Genomic DNA, 22,183 nt, shown 5'->3' on the forward strand with positions numbered 1-22,183 from the left:
TAGACAATTGCCTTCAGATGACCCCAGCATCTGAAGCAACGGATACTGGAAGCCTGTGCTAGCATTTCTTCTGCGGTGTTGCTATCAGTGTGTCAACAGTGGGAGAAGAGCGTTGCATGGGTTCCATGTTTTTCATGGATAGATAAATAAATTACAGACTTTCACATATACTTAGCAATGCTAAATACGGACAGCACATGGATTGTACACCGATGCCATCTGTGTGCTCTACGTATTTTTCACAGAACCATAGACTTGTTTTGGCACTGGTTATCCGTGATACCAGGAAATAACAGACAGTTTTGCACAGATACATGTCCATGAATAACACGATAGATTATAATGAGTGCTTGTTGTATCTGTTAAAAAAAATTGACTGAACATGTACAAGAAACACAGACGTCTGAATGAGGCCTTATGTAGCGTTCGCCTTTGACTTTACATGTGGCCTTCACTATTTTCAGATTCAGGATTCTGCAACTTTGGACATGGAAAGGGCCAACAAGGAAATAGAAGTACTGAGAAAACAATATGAAGCAATGACCCATGAACTCAAAGAGGCCACCCAGGAAGCTGAGGTAGCCAAATGCAGACGAGATTGGGCCTTCCAAGAGAGGGACAAGATTGTAGCTGAGAGAGAGAGCATCCGGTGAGTAATTTATAGTCAATAAAGGGATTGTCCCACAAACAAAAGTTAATTTAAATCAATAGACCTTGGAGTAACAAGAACTTCCAAAAATAAATGTGTTTAAATATAATGTTCCTGTGCTAAGATGATCTTATAAATGTGCCTCTGCTGTGTACTGTAATAGCCGTGTCTGACTGGGCAGGGGCATGGTCTAATCATACCACATCTCCAGGGCAGGGGGGAGAAAAAAAAAAAAAGAGTATACAGACTTTACAGTGCAGGATCGCAAATGATTCTTTCTTTGAAGTAATACATTGTTTAAAAAGAGGCAGGGAAATGTCTTACTATTTTACCTCTTAAAAAGAATAAGCTATGATCCCCATCCTGTAATGTCTGTATACTCTTTTGCTTCCCCCCTGCCCAGGAGATGTGGTATGATCAGATCAAGTTCCTGTATGGTCAGACGCAGCCATTACACAGTACACAGCATGGGCATATTTATGCGATTATCTTAGCACAGGAACATTTTATTTAAACACATCCAATTGTGGAAGTTATTATTATTCCAAAGGTCTACTTAGTAAAATGAACTTTTGTTCGGGGACAGTCCCTTTAATGACTTTGTTTAAAAGTGGTTTAAAACCTATTTCTATGAAAACAGAGTTCTCCACCATGTTGATGTTACTTTTACATTACTTTCGTCAGTAAGCAAAATAACAGTACATACTGAAAAAGTTTCAGCAACAAATTTCAATGTGATAACCCAGTGATGGGATAGGCATTATTAACCAGGGCTGTGTAGTCTGAGTCGGTGTCCATTTTGTTGGAGTCAAAGTCCATATAAAATGGACTATGTATTTGGTTTTTATTACGTTGCCTAATAATTCTGCACAGTAATAGTTACCTGCACAAACAGATATGCTCCTAAGATAGCCAAATCTAAAAAAACCCACTCCAACTTCCAAAAATATTAAGCTTTGATATTTGAGTCTTTTGGGTTGATTGAGAACATAGTTGTTGATGAATAATAAATATAATCCTCTAAAATACAACTTGCCTAATAATTCTGCACACAGTATAATTCTGACTCCTAAAATATAAAATAAATTGGTTCAGTAGGACAAAGCTGGATATGATGTAAATGTTTTCATAATAATTTGTGAAAGTTATGAAATGCCCTATAAATGTCTGTTTTGTTCCTGATCTAAGGATCTCTGATTTTAGTTGAGATGAATCTGTTCTGCACTTTATGTACATGCTCAGTGGTGAGGTAGTGCTGTGGAGTCTGAGTCAGGGAAATTGACGAGTCGGAGGTTTGGCTTACCAACTTCATAGCCCTGTGACTAACATCCTAACCCTCATTTTTAAAAATTTTTTTATCAGCACCCTGTGTGATAATTTGCGCAGAGAACGAGACCGTGCAGTTAGTGAACTAGCAGAAGCATTGAGAAATCTAGATGACATGCGGAAACAGAAGAATGATGCTACGCGAGAACTGAAGGAATTAAAGTGAGTTTAGCAGTTACAAATGATCCGGTTTGTAAGTTCTGGACAGTTTGATTTCACAGAAGTTTGATTTACTTGGAGTTACAGTACAGACCAAAAGTTTGGACACACCTTCCCATTTAAAGATTTTTCTGTATTTTCATGACTATGAAAATTGTACATTCACACTGAAGGCATCAAAACTATGAATTAACACATGTGGAATAATATACTTAAAAAGTGTGAAACAACTGAAATTATGTCTTATATTCTAGGTTCTTCAAAGTAGCCACCTTTTGCTTTGATGACTGCTTTGCACACTCTTGCCATTTTCTTGATGAGCTTCAAGAGGTAGTCACCGGGAATGGTATACACTTCACAGGTGTGCCCTGTCAGGTTTAATAAGTGGGAATTCTTGCCTTATAAATGGGGTTGGGACCATCAGTTGTGTTGTGCAGAAGTCTGGTGGATATACAGCGGATAGTCCTACTGAATAGACTGTTAGAATTTGTATTATGGCAAGAAAAAAGCAGCTAAGTAAAGAAAAACAAGTGGCCATCATTACTTTAAGAAAAGAAGGTCAGTCAGTCCGAAAAATTAGGAAAACTTTGAAAGTGTCCCCAAGTGCAATGGCAAAATCCATCAAGCGCTACAAAGAAACTGGCTCACATGAGGACCGCCCCAGGAAAGGAAGACCAAGATGTACCTCTGCTTCTGAGGATAAGTTTATCCGAGTCACCAGCCTCAGAAATCGCAGGTTAACAGCAGCTCAGATTAGAGACCAGGTCAATGTCACACAGAGTTCTAGCAGCAGACACATCTCTACAACAACTGTTAAGAGGAGACTTTGTGCAGCAGGCCTTCATGGTAAAATAGCTGCTAGGAAACCATTGCTAAGGACGGGCAACAAGCAGAAGAGACTTGTTTTTGCTAAAGAACACAAGGAATGGACATTAGACCAGTGGAAATTTGTGCTTTGGTCTGATGAGTCCAAATGTGAGATCTTTGGTTCCAACCACCGTGTCTTTGTGCGACGCAGAAAAGGTGAACGGATGGACTCTACATGCCTGGTTCCCACCGTGAAGCATGGAGGAGGAGGTGTGATGGTGTGGGGGTGCTTTGCTGGTGAAACTGTTGTGGATTTATTCAAAATTGAAGGCATACTGAACCAGCATGGCTACCACAGCATCTTGCAGCGGCATGCTTTGACATCCGGTTTGTGTTTAGTTGGACCATCATTTATTTTTCAACAGGACAATGACCCCAAACACACCTCCAGGCTGTGTAAGGTCTATTTGACCAAGAAGGAAAGTGATGGGCTGCTACGCCAAATGACCTGGCCTCCACAGTCACCAGACCTGAACCCAATCGAGATGGTTTGGGGTGAGCTGGACCGCAGAGTGAAGGCAAAAGGGCCAACAAGTGCTAAGCATCTCTGGGAACTCCTTCAAGATTGTTGGAAGACCATTCCCAGTGACTAACTCTTGAAGCTCATCAAGAGAATGCCAAGAGTGTGCAAAGCAGTCATCAAAGCAAAAGGTGGCTACTTTGAAGAACCTAGAATATAAGACATAATTTCAGTTATTTCACACTTTTTTGTTAAGTATATAATTCCACATGTGTTAATTCATAACTTTGATGCCTTCCTTCAGTGTGAATGTACAATTTTCATAGTCATGAATATACAGAAAAATCTTTAAATGAGAAGGTGTGTCCAAACTTTTGGTCTGTACTCTATATTCTGTTGTTTAAGTGATCCCCTTATTTTTTGGAGCAGCATTTCCTTGTCTTGAGGCATTTCCACTGAAGTTGGATCAGTCTGTAACTTCATTTTCCACTTTGATTTTGAGCATCATTCCAACTCCAGACCTCCGTGGGATATTAGTTGTGATTTAAGTTGATCACTTTTAGGTTTTATTGTTCTCAACACATTCCACTATGTAATGAATAAAGATTTATAACTGGAATATTTCATTCAGTGATGTCTAGGATGTGGGATTTTAGTGTTCCCTTTATTTTTTTGAGCAGTGTATATTGTACCCATAAAATATATTTTCATGGAAAAAAATATAACCAATAAAAGTGCACACATTTGGTATTGCAGCGTCCAGAAGGACCCGACCTGTAAAACTTTCCCTCTAGTTAATTTCTTTAGTGAACACCGTAATAAATATCAAGGCAAAATACAATGCTTTATCATCATACCGCCAAATGAAAGTGGAATAAAACGAGATAAAAAAGACGATTACGAAAAAACAAGATACCACTGCAACCGTCATCTTGTCCCTCAAGAAAAAAGCCATCACACGTCTCAATCAGTGGAAAAATGAAAAAATTATAGCTCTCAGAAAAAAGTCATGCAAAGATAATTATTTTTCTAAAAAATAGATTTTATTGTGTAAAAGTGCTAAAACATAAAATATATAAATTTGGAATAGGTGTAATGGTACTGACCCGAAGAATAAATCTGCCTTATCAATTTTACCACAGGCGGAACAGCAAAAAAAAACAAAAACATAAAAAATTCCTGAATTGCTGTTTTTTCTTTCATTCTGCCTCCCAAAAATCGGAATAGAAAGCAGTCAAAAAAATGCCATGTGCCTGAAAATGGTAAGAATAAAAACATCAACTCGTCCCGCAAAAAACAAGCCCTCACCATGACTCTGTCGTCTGAAATATGGAAAAATGATAGCTCCCAAAGTATGGCGATGCAAAAACTAGTTTTTGCAAAAAAGAAAAGCATGTGACAGCAGCCAAACATAAAAAACAGATATAAATCGCTGTAAGGCTCGGCACACATTTATCCTGAGCTCTGCGCTGAGCGCTTAAACCGAGGCTTCCATGTAAATCTCTGAAATGCGTTCCGACGGTACACCCGGGGGAAGATTCCCATTAATGAGGCAGATGGAGGCACTGTGGATGCCATCTGGACTATGATCCTGTGGTGTCTTTGCTTTTAGGCATGCATAAAAGTGCAGTCGACCATAGTTTTGTGCACTTCTGAAAACAAGGACACCGCTGAACAGAGGCCAGACAGTCATGAGTAACCCAGTTGTCTCATTATAGTGAATAGATCCCTCGGGGGTTTCATCTGAATCACGTCACGTGGAGGTTTAGATGGAAACCTCAATGTACCGTATTTTTCGGACTACAAGACGCACTTTTTCCCCCCCAAAAAAGGGGGGAAAATGGGGGGGTGCGTCTAATAGTCGCAATGCAGGCTTACCGTGGCGGCAGAGGTGCGGTGGCAGAGGTGCGGCGGCAGAGGTGTGGCAGCAGAGGTGCGGAGATGAGGAGGCGCAGTGAGCGGGGTCCCTTTTCCCGGTGAGGTGATGCAGCAGCCCGGTAAGGCAGCAGAGCCGGGTGAATCCTGTTGTTATCGGTGGGCGCGGCCATCTTCCTGAGGCCGCGCGTGCGCAGATAGAGCGCTCTGCTGCCCGGGGGCTTCAGGAAAATGGCCGCGGGATGCCGCACGTGCGCAGATGGGGATCGCGGCGGCCATTTTCCTGAAGCCGAGATGCGAACTCGGCTTCAGGAAAATGGCCGCCGCGATCCCCATCTGCGCACGCGCGGCATCTCGCGGCCATTATCCTGAAGCCCCGGGCAGCAGAGAGCTCCATCTGCGCATGCGCGGCCTCAGGAGGATGGCCACGCCCACCGATATCAACAGGATTCACCCGGCTCTGCTGCATTACAGGGCTGCTGCATCACCTCACCGGGACTTTGGACTCTGTATACTCCATCCTTTTGCTTCCCAGGATGGGTGCAGCAAGGTTCAGGAGGGATGTCGTGGGCACATGGACTGGAGATGATGGAGGTAGTGGTGTACATTGTGAAGCGAGTATTCCACAGGAGCTCAGATGTCTGAGTCCTTGCCGCTTCCCGGCGCTCCTCAGCACCGCATGGCACGGCCGGCTCTCCGCCTCCAGCAGGGCTCGCAGCAGTACAGAGGCGCTTTTCCCGCAGTGTCCGGTCATGGCGGCTGTGTCTCGGTAGCGGAGCTCCTCACTTATTACCGGCTTCTGAAATAATTATTGCGCTGAGGAGCGCCGGGAAGCGGCAAGGACTCAGACATCTGAGCTCCTGTGGAATACTCGCTTCACAATGTACACCACTACCTCCATCTCCAGTCCATGTGCCCACGAGATCCTTCCTGAACCTCTCCGGGGAAAGGGACCCCTCTCACACCATACCTCTCACTGTGCCTCCTCATCCCAGCACCTCTGTCGGTAACCACTGCTGCCACCCTCCCATGGACACCAGGCCGTGGCGTCGCCCACCTAAGCAGGAAGGGACCCTGCTCAGGTGCACGCCGTACCGCATCACCCCACCTCTGCCGCCACCATGCCTCCTGTGACCCTGCTCTGCCACCACCAGCCCTCAGGTAAGATACTGTAAATTCGGACAATAAGACGGACCCCCATCTTATAAAAAATCTTTTTTTCTGCAATTTTCACCCCAAATTTGGGGTGCGCCTTATGGTCCGGTGCGTCTTATAGTCCGAAAAATACGGTAAGTTCTTCAGCATAGAGCTCAGAATAAATGTGATCTCAAACGTTATGTAAAATGTTCCTAACAAAAGCTTCAACTCTATCCTCAAAAAAAAGCTGTTATCGGAAAGTAATACAAAGGCTCTGGAAAAGCAAAATGGCTCCTCACCCTCCAAAAGAAATTCAACAAATTCTGCGCTCCCAAATCTAAATGACCCTTCCCTTCTGATCCCCAGTGTAACTAAACCACGTACAAGGTTCACATGTTTGGTATTTCTGTAGCGATAAGAGCCAGCCTAATGTGCGGCAGCTTTTCTCCAGAAGCATGAGCTGGGCATAACGTACTGGTCACTATAAGGTGCTGATATCTACAGCGTACTGGTCACTACAACAGCAGTTTGCAATTTCCATTCAGCAACATCAATTGCTACTTGTTTCTGGAAAACACCCATGGAAGTCAAAATACACTACATCTGTAGATAAATTCTCAAAGGGGGTCACTCGAGGGAGGGATTCTGTTCTTCTATCTCGTAGGGGCTCTGTAAATGGAGTCCACAAACTGTTCTAGGAAAATCTGCATTCCAGGAGGCAAATAGCGCTCCGTCCTCCTGAGTCTCGCTGTGTGGCTAAGCAGTGCTGTGCAGCCACAAATGGGATATTGCCATGTTCAATAGAAATTGTGGGACAAATTATGGTGCCATCTTTATCCACTTCTTGCGTGAAAATCAAAAATCTGGTGCTAAAACAAAATTTTGGTGGTAAAAATGTAAGTATTTTTTCTTCACTACACAATGGTATAAAATTCTGTGACACACCCGTGGTGTCAATATGATCAGTGCACCCTCTAGATAAATTTGTTGAGAAGTGTCACTTATGGGTTTTTTGCTGTTCTAGCACCTCAGGGGCTCTCCCAGTGCGTCATTCCACCCGCAAACCAAAATAGCAAAATTTGTACAATATATTTCTCCTTTCCTGCTGAACTTTTCACTGTGTTTGAAAAGTATTTCCCGAATGCATGTAGGGTATTGTGCACTCAGGAGAAATTTTTACAATAAACTGAGGTCAATCTGTTATAAAAATGTCTCTTATTAGCGCTAAGAAAAATTTAAAACTTGGAGCTAAAACAGCATTTGAGTGGTAAAAATGTAATATACTCTTTCTTCACCACTCAATGTATAAAATTCTGTGAGGCACATGTGGTATCAATATGATCACTGCACCCCTAGATGAATTCATTGGGGGTTGTAGTTTGTAAAATGAGTTAGGGTACCGTCACACAGTACCATTTTGATCGCTACGACGGTACGATTCGTGACGTTCTAGCGATATCGTTACGATATCGCAGTGTCTGACACGCAGCAGCGATCAGGGATCCTGCTGAGAATCGTACGTCGTAGCAGATCGTATGGAACTTTCTTTCGTCGCTTGATCACCCGCTGACATCGCTGGATCGTTGTGTGTGACAGCGATCCAGCGATGTGTTCGCTTGTAACCAGGGTAAACATCGGGTAACTAAGCGCAGGGCCACGCTTAGTAACCCGATGTTTACCGTGGTTACCAGCGTAAACGTTAAAAAAACAAACAGTACATACTTACATTCCGGTGTCTGTCCCCGGCGTCTCAGCTTCTCTGCACTGTGTGAGCGTCTGCCAGCCAGAAAGCGAGCACAGCGGTGACGTCTGACGTCACCGCTGTGCTTTCCGGCTATGGCGCTTACACAGTGGAGAGAAGCAGAACGCCGGGGACAGACACCGGAATGTGAGTATGTACTGTTTGGTTTTTTTACGTTTACGCTGGTAACCAGGGTAAACATCGGGTTACTAAGCGCGGCCCTGCGCTTAGTTACCCGATGTTTACCCTGGTTACCGGGGACTTCGGCATCGCTCCAGCGCCGTGATTGCAACGTGTGACCGCAGTCTACGACGCTGGAGCGATAATCATACGATCGCTGCGACGTCACGGATCGTGCCGTCGTAGCGATTAAAATGGTACTGTGTGACGGTACCCTTAGTCTATGAGGGGTTTCTATTGTTATGGCACCTCAGGGGTTCTGCCAATGTGACATGGCACCCTTAAACCATTCCAGCTAAATCTGCACTCCAATATGTCTCTTCTTCCCTTCTGAGCTTTGCACTGTGCCTCAAAAGCAGTTTTCCCCTATATATGGGATATCAGCGTACTCAGAAGAAATTGCACAGCAAATTATATGGTGCAATGTGTCCTGTTACCCTTGTGAAAGTAAAAAAAATGGGGCTAAAATAACATTTGTGGGGAAAATGTGATTTTATTTATTTTTATAGCTCAACTTCTGTGAAGCACCTGGGTGTTCAAGGTGCTTACCACGCATCTAAATACATTCCTTTAGGGGTCTAGTTTCCAAAATGTGGTCACTTGGGTGTTTCCACTGCTTTGACACATCAGGTGCTCTCCAAACGGGACATTGCATCTGCTAGTGATTCCAGTACATTTTGCATTTCAAAAGTCAAATGATGCTCCTTTCCTTCCGATCCCTGCTGTGCAAGAAAACAGTAGTTTTCTTCCTCATATTGGCAAAATCAGAAGTTACACAACAAAGTGTACTGTGCAATTTCTCCTGTTACCCTTAACAAAATACAAAATCTGGGGCTAAAAAAAATTTTTGTGGGAAAAAAATGTGATTTTTTTTTTTATTTTCACAGCTCAACGTTATAAACTTCTGTGAAGCACCTGGGGGTTTAATATGCTTACCATACATCTAGATAAGTTCCCTAAGGGATCTAAATTCCAAATTGGTGTCACTTTTGGGAGATTTTCACTGTTTAGGCACTTTAGGGGCTCTCCAAAACACATGGTGTTTGTTCGCTAATTGTTCCAGCAAGTTTTACATTCAAAAAGTCAAATGGCATTTCTTCCCTTCTGAGCTCTGTTGTGTACCCAAGCATTGGTTTTACCCCCACATACGGGATATCGGCATGCTCAGGAGAAATTGCACAACAAATTTTAGCATCCATTTTTTTCTGTTACCCTTACAAAAATAAAAAATTAGGGTCTAAAGTTAAATTTTTGTGAAAAAAGTTAAATGTTTATTATTTTTTTCCACATTCCAAAATTTCCTGTGAAGCATCTGAAGGGTTAATATACTTCTTGAATGTTGTTTTGAGCAACTTAAGTAGCGATGAGCGAATTTTTCAAGATTCTGTTCCGATTATGATCGGTGGTGGATATTGTATTTGCAATATTCGCCGAACACAGCTGAATGTCATTGGAGTCAATGGGAGTAGAAATGATGATGATCGTCAAACATAAATTTGGCACAAATAGGGTACCAATATGGCACGAATATGGCAAATTCATATTCAGTGACCTATTCTGAACATATTCACTCAACTCTACTTGAGGGGTACAATTTTTAGAATCGTGTCAGTTTTGGGTATTTTCTGTCCTATATAGACCCCTCAAAGTCACTTCAAATGTGATGTGGTCCCATAAAATATAATGGTTTTGTAAATTTTGTTGGAATAATTAGAAATTGGTGGTCAACTTTTAACCCTTATAACTTCTTAACAATAAAAATGTTTTAAAAAATTGTGCTGATGTAAAGTAGATATGTGGGAAATTGTATTTAACTACTTTGTGTGACATATCTCTCTCATTTAAGGGCATAAGAATTCATAGTTTGAAAAATGCAACATTTACCAAATTTTTGCCAAATTTCAGTTTTTCTCACAAATAAATGCGTCATATCAAAGAAATGTTACCACTATCATAGGTAACAATATGTCACAATAAAACAGTCTTCAAATCAGTGCAATGAAGCGTTCCAGAGTTGTAACTTCATAAAGTGACATTGGTCAGAATTCGAAAAATTGGCCTGGTCATTAATGTGCAAACCACCTGTGGGGGAGGGGGATAAAGGTTTGGATGGATTTGTCTTTGCAAGAGCTACATCTTAATATATACTTACCTTGTAATGTCTCCACATCCTGTTCCGTCCAGATGTGTCCGGATCCCAGAATTCCAAGCGGCGGAAGTTCACCGACCTCCATATTGGGACACCCAAGTGATGGGTGTCTCAATTTGGAAACTGCTGGTGGTACACACACACCAATGGAACACCGTCGCGAACACATCGCCGCTTGGATAAGCCGAATGATTCATTGACCACCGCCATCTTTTACAGGAGGAGCGCAGGCGCAGTTTTAATGTGACCACCACTATCTGTCTGCACAAAAATGGCGGCAGTCTGATTTACTGCGCCTGTGCGAATTCCGTGCGAATCATTCGGCTGATTCTGTCGGCAGATGCGCGACGTGTCTACAGGCAGAGGAAGCTGTTCACATTAAAGGGGTTTTCCCACAAACGAAAGTTCATTTTAAAAATTGTCTGTGTCTGACTGTGTACGGAGCATGCCACATCTCCTGGGCAGGGGAGGAAGCGGAGGAAGCGAAAAACAAAACTAACATTACAGCAGGGGAAAACAGAGGATTCATTTTATCAGGTAAAATATTTCACTGACTGTTTTTAAACAATATTTTACCTCACAAAATGAATCCTCTGAGATCTCCTTCTATAATGTCAGTATTGTCTTTTGCTTCCTCCCCTGCCCAGGAGCTGTGGTATGTTCTGTACACGGTCAGACACAGACCATTTTTAAAATGAACTTTAGTTTGTGGGAAAACCCCTTTAAAAGCAAATATCAATAACAACATGGCTGCTCCTAAAAAGTATGACAATGACAACGAAAGGAAAGCAGCAAAGGCACAACGTCGAAGACGACAACGGGCAAATGACTCTTGAAGAGCAACAGCATCGCTGGGACAAAACAATGCATATATCACATGGGGTAGACAGGTCAAAGAAGAGAGCATAGACTGGAGAAGTCAGCACATGGGGAAAGAGAGAGTGGATAGGTGGGTGAGCACATGGGGGTGGGGGATTCTCAATGCTGCAAAGTCTGCCCCCATTGTGGCATTACTGCCCACCCGATGCGACAGCATCGGGCCTCCATCTAGTACACTTATAAATAGTTTGGGTATGAAGTCCTGCTGACAGATTCGCTTTAGGCATGTAATTAATACCCATGATTGTGTTTTTTCAGTACTGCAGATTTGAAATTTTTTTGGCCTTTTTTTAGTTAAATGCATCTGTAATGTAAGTTTTAGTTAAAAACTCATCAATATGCTTAGTTTCATTAAGTGACAGCAAGTATTTGTTCCCTGTTGAATTTTAAAATAGAACATATACACACGTGGTCAATATTGCTGGTACCCCTCTTTTAACCCCTTCCCGACCTTTGACGCCACGTTGGCGTCATGAAAACCGGTGCCAATCCGACCCATGACGCCTATGTGGCGTCATGGAATGATCGCGTCCCTGCAGATCGGGTGAAGGGGTTAACTCCTATTTTACCCGATCTGCAGGGAGAGGGGGAGTGGTACTTCAGCCCAGGGGGGGTGGCTTCACCCCCCCGTGGCTACGATCGCTCTGATTGGCTGTTGAAAGTGAAACTGCCAATCAGAGAGATTTGTAATATTTCACCTAAAAAACTGGTGAAATATTACAATCCAGCCATGGCCGATGCTGCAATACCATCGGCCATGGCTGGAAAACCTGAAGTGACCCCACCCCACCGATCGCCCCCCCAGTGCTCCGTTATGGGGTCCGGTCCCCTCCGTCCTGTGCTCCGCTCCCCCGTCCTCCTGCCCGCTCCCCCCCTGCTCCTATGTCACCCCCCGGTGCTCCGACGCCCCCCCCGTGCCCCGATCTCCCCCCCCTTATACTTACCTAGGCTCCCGGTGTCGGTCCGTCTCCTCGCTGGGCGCCGCCATCTTCCAAAATGGTGGGCGCATGCTCAGTGCGCCCGCCGAATCAGCCGGCTGGCTGATTCATTACAGGTACATTTTGATCGCTGTGGTAGGTTCTAACACAGCGATCAAAATAAAAAAATAATAAATAAACGCCCCCCTTTATCACCCCCATAGGTAGGGACAATAATAAAATAAAGAAAATATTTTTTTTTCTTTTTCCACTAGGACTAGGGTTAGAACTAGGGGTAGGGTTAGGGGTAGGGTTACGGGTTAGGGTTAGGGGTAGGGTTATGGCATGTGCACACAGAGCGGATCGGCCGCGGATCCGCAGCGGATCGGCCGCGGATCCGCAGCGGATCGGCAGCGGATCCGCGGCGGATCGGCCGCGGATCCGCGGCGGATCGGCCGCGGATCCGCGGCGGATCGGCAGCGGATCCGCGGCGGATCGGCCGCGGATCCGCAGCGGATCGGCCGCGGATCCGCAGCGGATTGGCCGCGGATCCGCAGCGGATTGGCCGCGGATCCGCAGCGGATTGGCCGCTGCGAATTCAAAGCAGTTTTCCATCAGGTTTACAGTACCATGTACACCTAAGGAAAACCAAATCCGCTGTGCCCATGGTGCGGAAAATTCCGTGCAGAAACGCTGCATTGTATTTTCCGCAGCATGTCAATTCTTTGTGCGGATTCCGCAGCGTTTTACACCTGTTCCTCAATAGGAATCCGCAGGTGAAATCCGCACAAAAAAACACTGGAAATCTGCTGTAAATCCGCAGGTAAAACGCAGTGCCTTTTACCTGCAGATTTTTCAAAAATCGTGCGGAAAGATCTCACACGAATCCGCAACGTGGGCACATAACCTTAGGGTTAGGGTTGGAATTAGAGTTAGGGTTGGAATTAGGGCTAGGGTTTGAAATAGGGTTAAGATTAGGCTTGTGGTTAGGGTTACGGATAGGGTTAGGGGTGTGTTGGGGTTACAGTTGTGGTTAGGGTTGGGATTAGGGTTACGGTTGGGATTAGGGTTAGGATTAGGGTTGGAATTAGGGTTACGGGTGTGTTGCGGTTAGGGTTGTGGTTAGGGGTGTGTTGGGGTTAAGGTTGTGATTAGGGTTATGGCTACAGTTGGGATTAGGATTAGGGGTCTGTTGGGGTTAGTGTTGAAGTTAGAATTGAGGGGTTTCCACTGTTTAGGCACATCAGGGGTCTCCAAACGCAACATGGCGCCACCATTGATTCCAGCCAATCTTGCGTTCAAAAAGTCAAATGGTGCTCCCGCCCTTCCAAGCCCCGACGTGCGCCCAAACAGTGGTTTACCCCCACATTTGGGGTACCAGCGTACTCAGGACAAACTGGGCAACAACTGTTGGGGTCCAATTTCTCCTGTTACCCTTGCAAAAATAAAAAATTACTTGCTAAGGCTACGTTCACATTTGCGTTGTGCGCCGCAGCGTCGGCGCCGCAGCGCACAACGCAAACAAAAACGCGGCAAAACGCATGCACAACGCTGCGTTTTGCGCCGCATGCATCCTTTTTTTCATTGATTTTGGACGCAGCAAAAATGCAACTTGCTGCGTCCTCTGCGCCCCGACGCGGGCGCCGCAGGGACGCATGCGGCGCCAAACGCAAGTGCACCGCATGTCCATGCGCCCCCATGTTAAATATAGGGGCGCATGATGCATGCGGCGCCGCTGCGGCGCCCGACGCTGCGGCGAGGACCGCAAATGTGAACGTAGCCTTAGGCTGGTTTCACACTTGCGTTTTTGTCTGCAGCGTTTTTTGCACAAAAAACGCATGCGTTTTTTTCCCTATATTTAACATTGAAAACGCATGCGTTTTTTGCACATGCGTTTGATCGCGTTTTCAAACGCATGCGTTTTTTGTCTGCATGCGTTCATTTTCAAAAATGCTACCTGCAGTATTTTCTTGCGCGTTTTTTTGCCGCGAAAAAACGCATGCGTTTTTTCGCGGCAAAAAAATGCATTGCTGTCTATGTAAACGCATGCGTTTTTAAGCACATGCGTTTGTTTGCGCTAAAAACGCATGCGTTTTTATAGAAAAAAACCAGAAAACACACTGAAAAGCCACCCACCACCATCAAGGTGATAAAGGGATCCAAACCCTAACCCTAACTCTACCCCTAACCTCACCCCTAACCGTTTAATGAACATTTTCTGACAGTCATATTGCCACGTATTTAAGTGCCACGTATCACGTATTTCAGTGCCACGTATGCCACGTGCCACGTATTTAAGTGCCACGTATCACGTATTTCAGTGCCACGTGTGCCACGTATTTAAGTGCCACGTGCCACATATTTAAGTGCCACGTATTTAAGTACCACATATTTAAGTGCCACGTGCCACGTATTTAAGTGCCACGTGCCACGTATTTAAGTGCCACGTGCCACGTATTTAAGTGCCACGTGCCACGTATTTAAGTGCCACGTGCCACGTATTTAAGTGCCACGTGCCACGTATTTAAGTGCCACGTGCCACGTATTTAAGTGCCACGTATTTAAGTAACACGTATTTCAGTTGCACGTATTTCAGTGCCACGTATTTCAGTCACGTTTAGTGTTAGGGATAGGGGTAGGGTTAGGGTTAGGGTTTTGTTTTTTCTTGTGTTTTCTTGTGTTTTCTTGTGCTTTTCTATAAAAACGCATGCGTCTAAAAAACGCATGCGTTTTACCGCGTTTACATGCGTTTTTCACACATGCGTTTTTTTAAAAAACGCATGCAGATAAAAACGCAAGTGTGAAACCAGCCTAAAACATAATTTTTGAGGAAAGAACAATTATTTTTTATTTTCACGGCTCTGCGTTATAAACTTCTGTGAAGCACTTGGGGGTTGAAAGTGCTCACCACACATCTAGATAAGTTCCTTCGGGGGTCTAGTTTCCAAAATGGGGTCACTTGTGGGGTGTTTCTACTGTTTAGGCACATCAGGGGCTCTGCAAATGCAATGTGACGCCCGCAGACCATTCCATCAAAGTCTGCATTTCAAATGTCACTACTTCCCTTCCGAGCCCTGACGTGTGCCCAAACAGTGGTTTACCCCCACATATGGGGTATCAGCGTATTCACAACAAACTGGGCAACAAATATTGGGGTCCAAATTCTCCTGTTACCCTTGTGAAAATAAAAAATTGCTTGCTAAAACATCTTTTTTGAGGAAAGAAAAATGATTTTTTATTTTCAACGGCTCTGCGTTGTAAACTTCTGTGAAGCACTTGGGGGTTGAACGTGCTCACCACACATCTAGATAAGTTCCTTGGGGGGTCTAGTTTCCAAAATGGGGTCACTTGTGGGGGGTTTCTACTGTTTAGGCATATCAGGGGCTCTGCAAACGTAACATGATGCCCGCAGACCATTCCATCAAAGTCTGCATTCCAAAACGTCACTACTTCCCTTCCGAGCCCCGGCATGTGCCCAAACAGTGGTTTACCCCCACATATGGGGTATCAGCGTACTCAGGAGAAACTGGACAACAACTTTTGGGGTCCAATTTCTCCTGTTACCCTTGGGAAAATAAAAAATTGTGGGCTAAAAAATCATTTTTGAGAAAAGAAAAATTATTTTTTATTTTCATGGCTCTGCGTTATAAACTTCTGTGAAGCACTTGGGGGTTCAAAGTGCTCACCACACATCTAGATTAGTTCCTTGGGAGGTCTAGTTTCCAAAATGGGTTCACTTGTGCGGGAGCTCCAATGTTTAGGCACACAGGGGCTCTCCAAACGCGACATGGTGTCCGCTAATGATTGGAGCTAATTTTCCATTCAAAAAGCCAAATGGCGTGCCTTCCCTTCCGAGCCCTGCCGTGCGCCCAAACAGTGGTTTACCCCCACATATGGGGTATCATCGTACTCAGGACAAACTGGACAACAACATTTGGGGTCCAATTTCTCCTATTACCCTTGGGAAAATAAAAAATTCTGGGCTAAAAATCATTTTTGAGGAAAGAAAAATTATTTTTTTATTTTCACGGCTCTGCGTTATAAACTTCTGTGAAGCACCTGGGGGTTATAAGTGCTCACTATGCATCTAGATAAGTTCCTTGGGGGGTCTAGTTTCCAAAATGGGGTCACTTGTAGGGGAGCTCCAATGTTTAGGCACACAGGGGCTCTCCAAACACGACATGATGTCCGCTAACGATTGGAGCTAATTTTCCATTCAAAAAGTCAAATGGCACGCCTCCCCTTCCGAGCCTTGCCGTGCACCCAACAGTGGTTTACCCCCACATATGAGGTATCGGCATACTCAGGAGAAATTGCCCAACTAATTTTAGGATCCATTTTATCCTGTTGCCCATGTGAAAAAAAAGTACTTTTTCATTTTTACGGATCAATTTGTGAAGCACCTGGGGGTTTAAAGTGCTCACTATGCTTCTAGATAAGTTCCTTGGGGGGTCTAGTTTCCAAAATGGGGTCACTTGTGGGGGAGCTCCAATGTTTAGGCACACGGGGGCTCTCCAAACGCGACATGGTGTCCGCTAAAGATTGGAGCCAATTTTTCATTGAAAAAGTCAAATGGCGCTCCTTCCCTTCCGAGCCCTGCCGTGCGCCCAAACAGTGGTTTACCCCCACATATGAGGTATCAGCGTACTCAGGACAAATTGGACAACAACAGAAAAAAGGGGTCACAGCGCTCCATCCAGGTGAAGTATATACAAAAGAGTTTATTATGCCATCAAAGCAAGCGACGTTTCGACCTAAGCAGGTCTTTATCAAGCAGTGAGTGCTGTCAGCCATTTTCTTTTTTAATTGGACAACAACGTCCGTGGTCCAGTTTCTCCTTTTACCCTTGGGAAAATAAAAAAATTGTTGCTAAAAGATCATTTTTGTGACTAAAAAGTTAAATGTTCATTTTTTACTTCCATGTTTCTTCTGCTGCTGTGAAACACCTGAAGGGTTAATAAACTTCTTGAATGTGGTTTTGAGCACCTTGAGGGGTGCAGTTTTTAGAATGGTGTCACTTTTGGGTATTTTCAGCCATATAGAACCCTCAAACTGACTTCAAATGTGAGGTGGTCCCTAAAAAAAATGGTTTTGTAAATTTTGTTGTAAAAATGAGAAATCACTGGTCAAATTTTAACCCTTATAACTTCCTAGCAAAAAAAAAAATTGTTTCCAAAATTGTGCTGATGTAAAGTAGACATGTGGGAAATGTTATTTATTAACTATTTTGTGTCACATAACTCTCTGGTTTAACAGAATAAAAATTCAAAATGTGAAAATTGCGAAATTTTCAAAATTTTTGCCAAATTTCCGCTTTTTTCACAAATAAACTCAGAAATTATCGACCTAAATTTACCACTAACATGAAGCCCAATATGTCACGAAAAAACAGTCTCAGAATCGCTAGGATCCGTTGAAGCGTTCCTGAGTTATTACCTCATAAAGGGACACTGGTCAGAATTGCAAAAAACGGCAAGGTCATTAAGGCCAAAATAGGCTGGGTCATGAAGGGGTTAATGACAGAAAAACCCACAATGGTCACAGAAATAACTTGAATCTCACAAAAGTAACTAGATGGGTATTTCCTGAAGGAACTACAGATAGTGCTTTGGAATGGTGCCCGGGCTGCCCCTGCAAGACTTTCACACTTGGGTGCCCCTCAGGCGCTGGTTTGGTAGTTGTAGCCCCTCAGGGTTGAGGCTTGGTGGCCCGGGTCACTCTGGGTCCGATTTGGTGGCCCGGGTCACTCTGGGTCCGATTTGGTGGCCCGGGTCACTCTGGGTCCGATTTGGTGGCCCGGGTCACTCTGGGTCCGATTTGGTGGCCCGGGTCACTCTGGGTCCGATTTGGTGGCCCGGGTCACTCTGGGTCCGATTTGGTGGCCCGGGTCACTCTGGGTCCGATTTGGTGGCCCGGGTCACTCTGGGTCCGATTTGGCGGGCGGCGCCACCCTGGGTCCGATTTGGCGGGCGGCGCCACTCCGGGTCCTATTTGGCGGGCGGCGCCACTCCGGGTCCGATTTGGCGGGCGGCGCCACTCCGGGTCCGATTTGGCGGGCGGCGCCACTCCGGGTCCGATTTGGCGGGCGGCGCCACTCCGGGTCCGATTTGGCGGGCGGCGCCACTGTGGGTCCGATTTGGTGGGCGGCGCCACTGTGGGTCCGATTTGGCGGGCGGCGCCACTCTGGGTCCGATTTGGCGGGCGGCGCCACTCTGGGTCCGATTTGGCGAGCGGCGCCACTCTGGGTCCGATTTGGCGGGCGGCGCCACTCTTGGGTCCGATTCGGCGGGCGGCGCCACTCTGGGTCCGATTCGGCGGGCGGCGCCACTCTGGGTCCGATTCGGCGGGCGGCGCCACTCTGGGTCCGATTCGGCGGGCGGCGCCACTCTGGGTCCGATTCGGCGGGCGGCGCCACTCTGGGTTCGATTCGGCGGGCGGCGCCACTCTGGGTCCGATTCGGCGGGCGGCGCCACTCTGGGTCCGATTCGGCGGGCGGCGCCACTCTGGGTCCGATTTGGTGGGCGAAGTCACTTCGGGTCCGATTTGGTGGGCGGGGCCACTCTGGCTCCGATTTGGTGGGCTGCGCACCTCGGGATCCGATTTTGTGGGCGGGTCACTTTAAGAGTTGATATTATCTGGCAAAACTGTGTCTTGGTAGAGTTCATAGGCGTTGGCATAGTAACTGTGTCTCACTGTGCATATCAATGAGCTAATCAGCCAGGTGGCAAGTGTCAGTTATTTTTAGAAATTGCCTCAGCAATCAGGCCCATTATAAACGTATGGGAAGATTTCCCTATTGAAATGCATTGAAACACTTTTTTCAAACGCAAATTGCGCCAAAACTACAAATCCGATCGACACGAAAAATACTTAGCACACCTCTCGTGGACGCTGGCTTCGAAATGACACCTCACTGGAGTCTGTGAGTGAAGCGGTTCGGGCCGCATTACGTGCGGACTGAATAATAATAAGAAGTTTACCACGATGGAATAACAGTATAGTGCTTTGTTCCAAAGCACTATAATAAGATGTTATCCACGATCGGATTACAATATAGTGCTTTGTTCCAAAGCTCTATAATAATAAATAAAAGATCTATGAAAATGAACAAATGAAAGTCAGACATTGCTTTTCAACTATGCTTCCACAGAATTAATTAAAAAAAAGCAACTCATGAAATAGGCTTGGACAGGAATGATGGTACCCCTGAAAATAATGTGACAAAAGGGACATGTTATCCCCTTACTAACCTGAGACGGAATAGTACGTCCGAGGCCAGTACCCTCGCTTTGAGGTGGGCTCCGGCGGTGCAGTTACTGATGGCTCAGTTCTCCAATCTGGTACACGGGCATGCTAAAGCTGTCAGTACTTTGAGCAATAGCTCAGTGTTCAGTCTGGTGTAGGGGCGTGCTGAAATGTCAATGTTTTGATTGACAGCTCGGACGTCCAATCTGAGACTGGCAAGTGCTGTCTGTCTCTACATGTTCATTGTCCAATGTGATTGATCAGCTACTTAACTGGGCTGTTAATCCCAGAACTCTGCCAGACGTAGCTTCAGCTAAGTGAAGTTGGTTTTCTCTGTGCCTAGTATTTGCTTGATTACTAGGGATGGTTGAATAGCTTTGGATAAGTCCTTATCTGAATAGCTATAGCTCTTACCGAATAGCTGCCTTGGGAACCCGGATACCTGGAACGCTCTGTATAATCTGCTGTTCGGCTCCGCAGCTGCATGTGTTGCGGCTGTTTCACAGTCACAACACATGAATGGATAGCCTGTTTGTTGGGCTATCCATGCATGCTTTGTGACTGAGAAACAGCCACGACACATGCAGCTGCCGGGCCAAACAGCTGATCAGGAGTGCTTCAGGTATCCAGGTTACCTATGCAGCTATTCTGTAAGCGCTATAGCTATTGAGATAAGCACTTATCCAAAGCTATTCGATCATCCATATTGATTACCTTTTGTTGCCTGACCGTGGACCTCGTTCTGACCAACTATTTGTTTAATCCCTTTGTTCTGATCTGCTATCTTCCAGGTGTTTTGACCTCAGATTGTTACCTGACCATGCCTTTGCCTCTTGCCTCTGTTTATGAAATAAACTCTTGGCTTTTGACCTCAGGCTCCTTGCTGACTCACGGCTTGTACGTGAGAAGTGGCTCAGCATCACAGGTTCATGCTGTTTTATAGATTTATCTCAGTTTAAGACTGTCTACTTATAATTTTGCATCACTATTGAGATTCTCTCTCTCTCTCTCTAGCAGCCTATCCCGGGAAATGATGGTCAGTCTATTAAGTCTCTCACCAGGAATCAAGCGCTCTGCACTGATACCGTGGGTACCAGGGGTCACAGTCTCTGCACGGGCCAATGTCTCTGCATGGGTCTCAAGGTGCCCCTCTCTAGTCACAGCAGAGTTTGCTTTCATCTCCCTGTATTTGTCCTCTGACCGGGATCTGTTTCTCTCTCCCGGAGCACAGCTGCACCCTGCTCTGACCGCTGCTCACGCTGCTCTGACCCTTGCGCGTGCACCTTTCCCGCTCTCTGTCCGGCTTTCTTCCTGTCCCAGTCTCTAAGTCTGCCCCCTGGGGAACCTGTAGCACAGCTAAATGGTTCCAGGCACAGGGCCGAGAAGGAAACCGCCCCCGGCCTCTTCTTGTGCTTCACCTCCTTACACAGGTTAAATAAGATTTTCTGGGAATTAGTTTACGATGATTGGTTTGCAGAAGTTGTAAATACTTGTAACAAATTCCCAGTCAGTGCCACAGTATGTGTAGACAGGCTGTAGCAGTGACGTCACAACTACAGCACACTTTAGCACTTTTTGCCAAGCACTCGACTCAGTAGTGATGCTCATGTAGATCACACAAACTGCTGAGTCCAGCTGTCTCATGTGTTGTAGTCATGATGTCGATGTTGTCATTGCAGCCTGTCAATAAAGACTGGCTCAGCAGCATGGAGGGTGAGACTCCTGAGACTGCTTCAATGTATCCCACTAATTCTGAGACTGTTTTTTCGTGACATATTGTACTTCATGTTAGTGGTAAAATTTCTTCGATATAACTTGCGTTTATTTATGAAAAAAGGGGAAATCTGGCAAAAATTTAGACAATTTTCCAATTTTCAAACTTTTAATTTTTGTACCCTTAAATCAGAGAGTGGTGTCACACAAAATAGTTAATAAATAACATTTTCCACATGTCTAATTTACATCAGCACAATTTTAGAAACATAATCTTTTTGTTAGTACGTTATAAGGGTTAAAAGTTGACCAGCGATTTCTCATTTTTCCAACAAAATTTATAAAACCATTTTTTTGGGACCACCTCACATTTTAAGTGAGTTATGGGGGCCAACATAACAGAAAATACCCAAAAGTAGCACCATTCTAAAACTGCACCCCTCAAGGTGCGCAAAAGCACATTCAAGAAGTTTATTAACCCCTCAGGTGTTTCACGAGAACTAAAGCAATTTTTCACAAATAAATTTACTTTGGAACCAATTTTTTTTATTTTTGCAAGGGTATCAGGAGAAAATGGACCACAAAATTTGTTCTGCAATTTCTCCTTATGTGGGGGAAAGCCACTGTTTGGGTGCATGGCCACGTTCAAAAGGGAGGGGGCACTGTTTGTTTCCAACCCTTACCGTAATCCCAACCATAACCACAACTCTAACCCTATCTTTAGCCCAACCCTAACTTTAGCTCATCCCTAACACTAGCCCCAACCCTAACCCTAGCTTTAGCCCAACCGTAACCCTAACTTTAGCCCAACTTCCTTTAGCCCAACTCACTTTAGCCCAACTATAACCCTAATGGAAAAACGGAAATAAATATATATATATTTTTT

At 45.0% G+C, this 22,183-nt stretch overlaps 1 protein-coding gene across 3 annotated transcripts in view; it reads left to right on the forward strand.

Annotated features, from left to right (window-relative positions):
• The window catches only part of DLG5 (discs large MAGUK scaffold protein 5), a 491,099-nt gene that overhangs the window by 184,013 nt on the left and 284,903 nt on the right, over window positions 1-22,183 (forward strand). For all 3 annotated transcript variants that reach the window (XM_077259413.1, XM_077259411.1, XM_077259412.1), the window contains exons 9-10: window positions 465-649; window positions 2,012-2,137. In XM_077259413.1, coding sequence (XP_077115528.1) covers window positions 465-649; window positions 2,012-2,137 — 311 coding nt within the window. The remainder of the gene's footprint in view (window positions 1-464; window positions 650-2,011; window positions 2,138-22,183) is intronic.

Source organism: Ranitomeya variabilis, chromosome 4 (genome assembly GCF_051348905.1).
Source record: "Ranitomeya variabilis isolate aRanVar5 chromosome 4, aRanVar5.hap1, whole genome shotgun sequence".
Lineage (NCBI taxonomy): Eukaryota > Metazoa > Chordata > Amphibia > Anura > Dendrobatidae > Ranitomeya > Ranitomeya variabilis.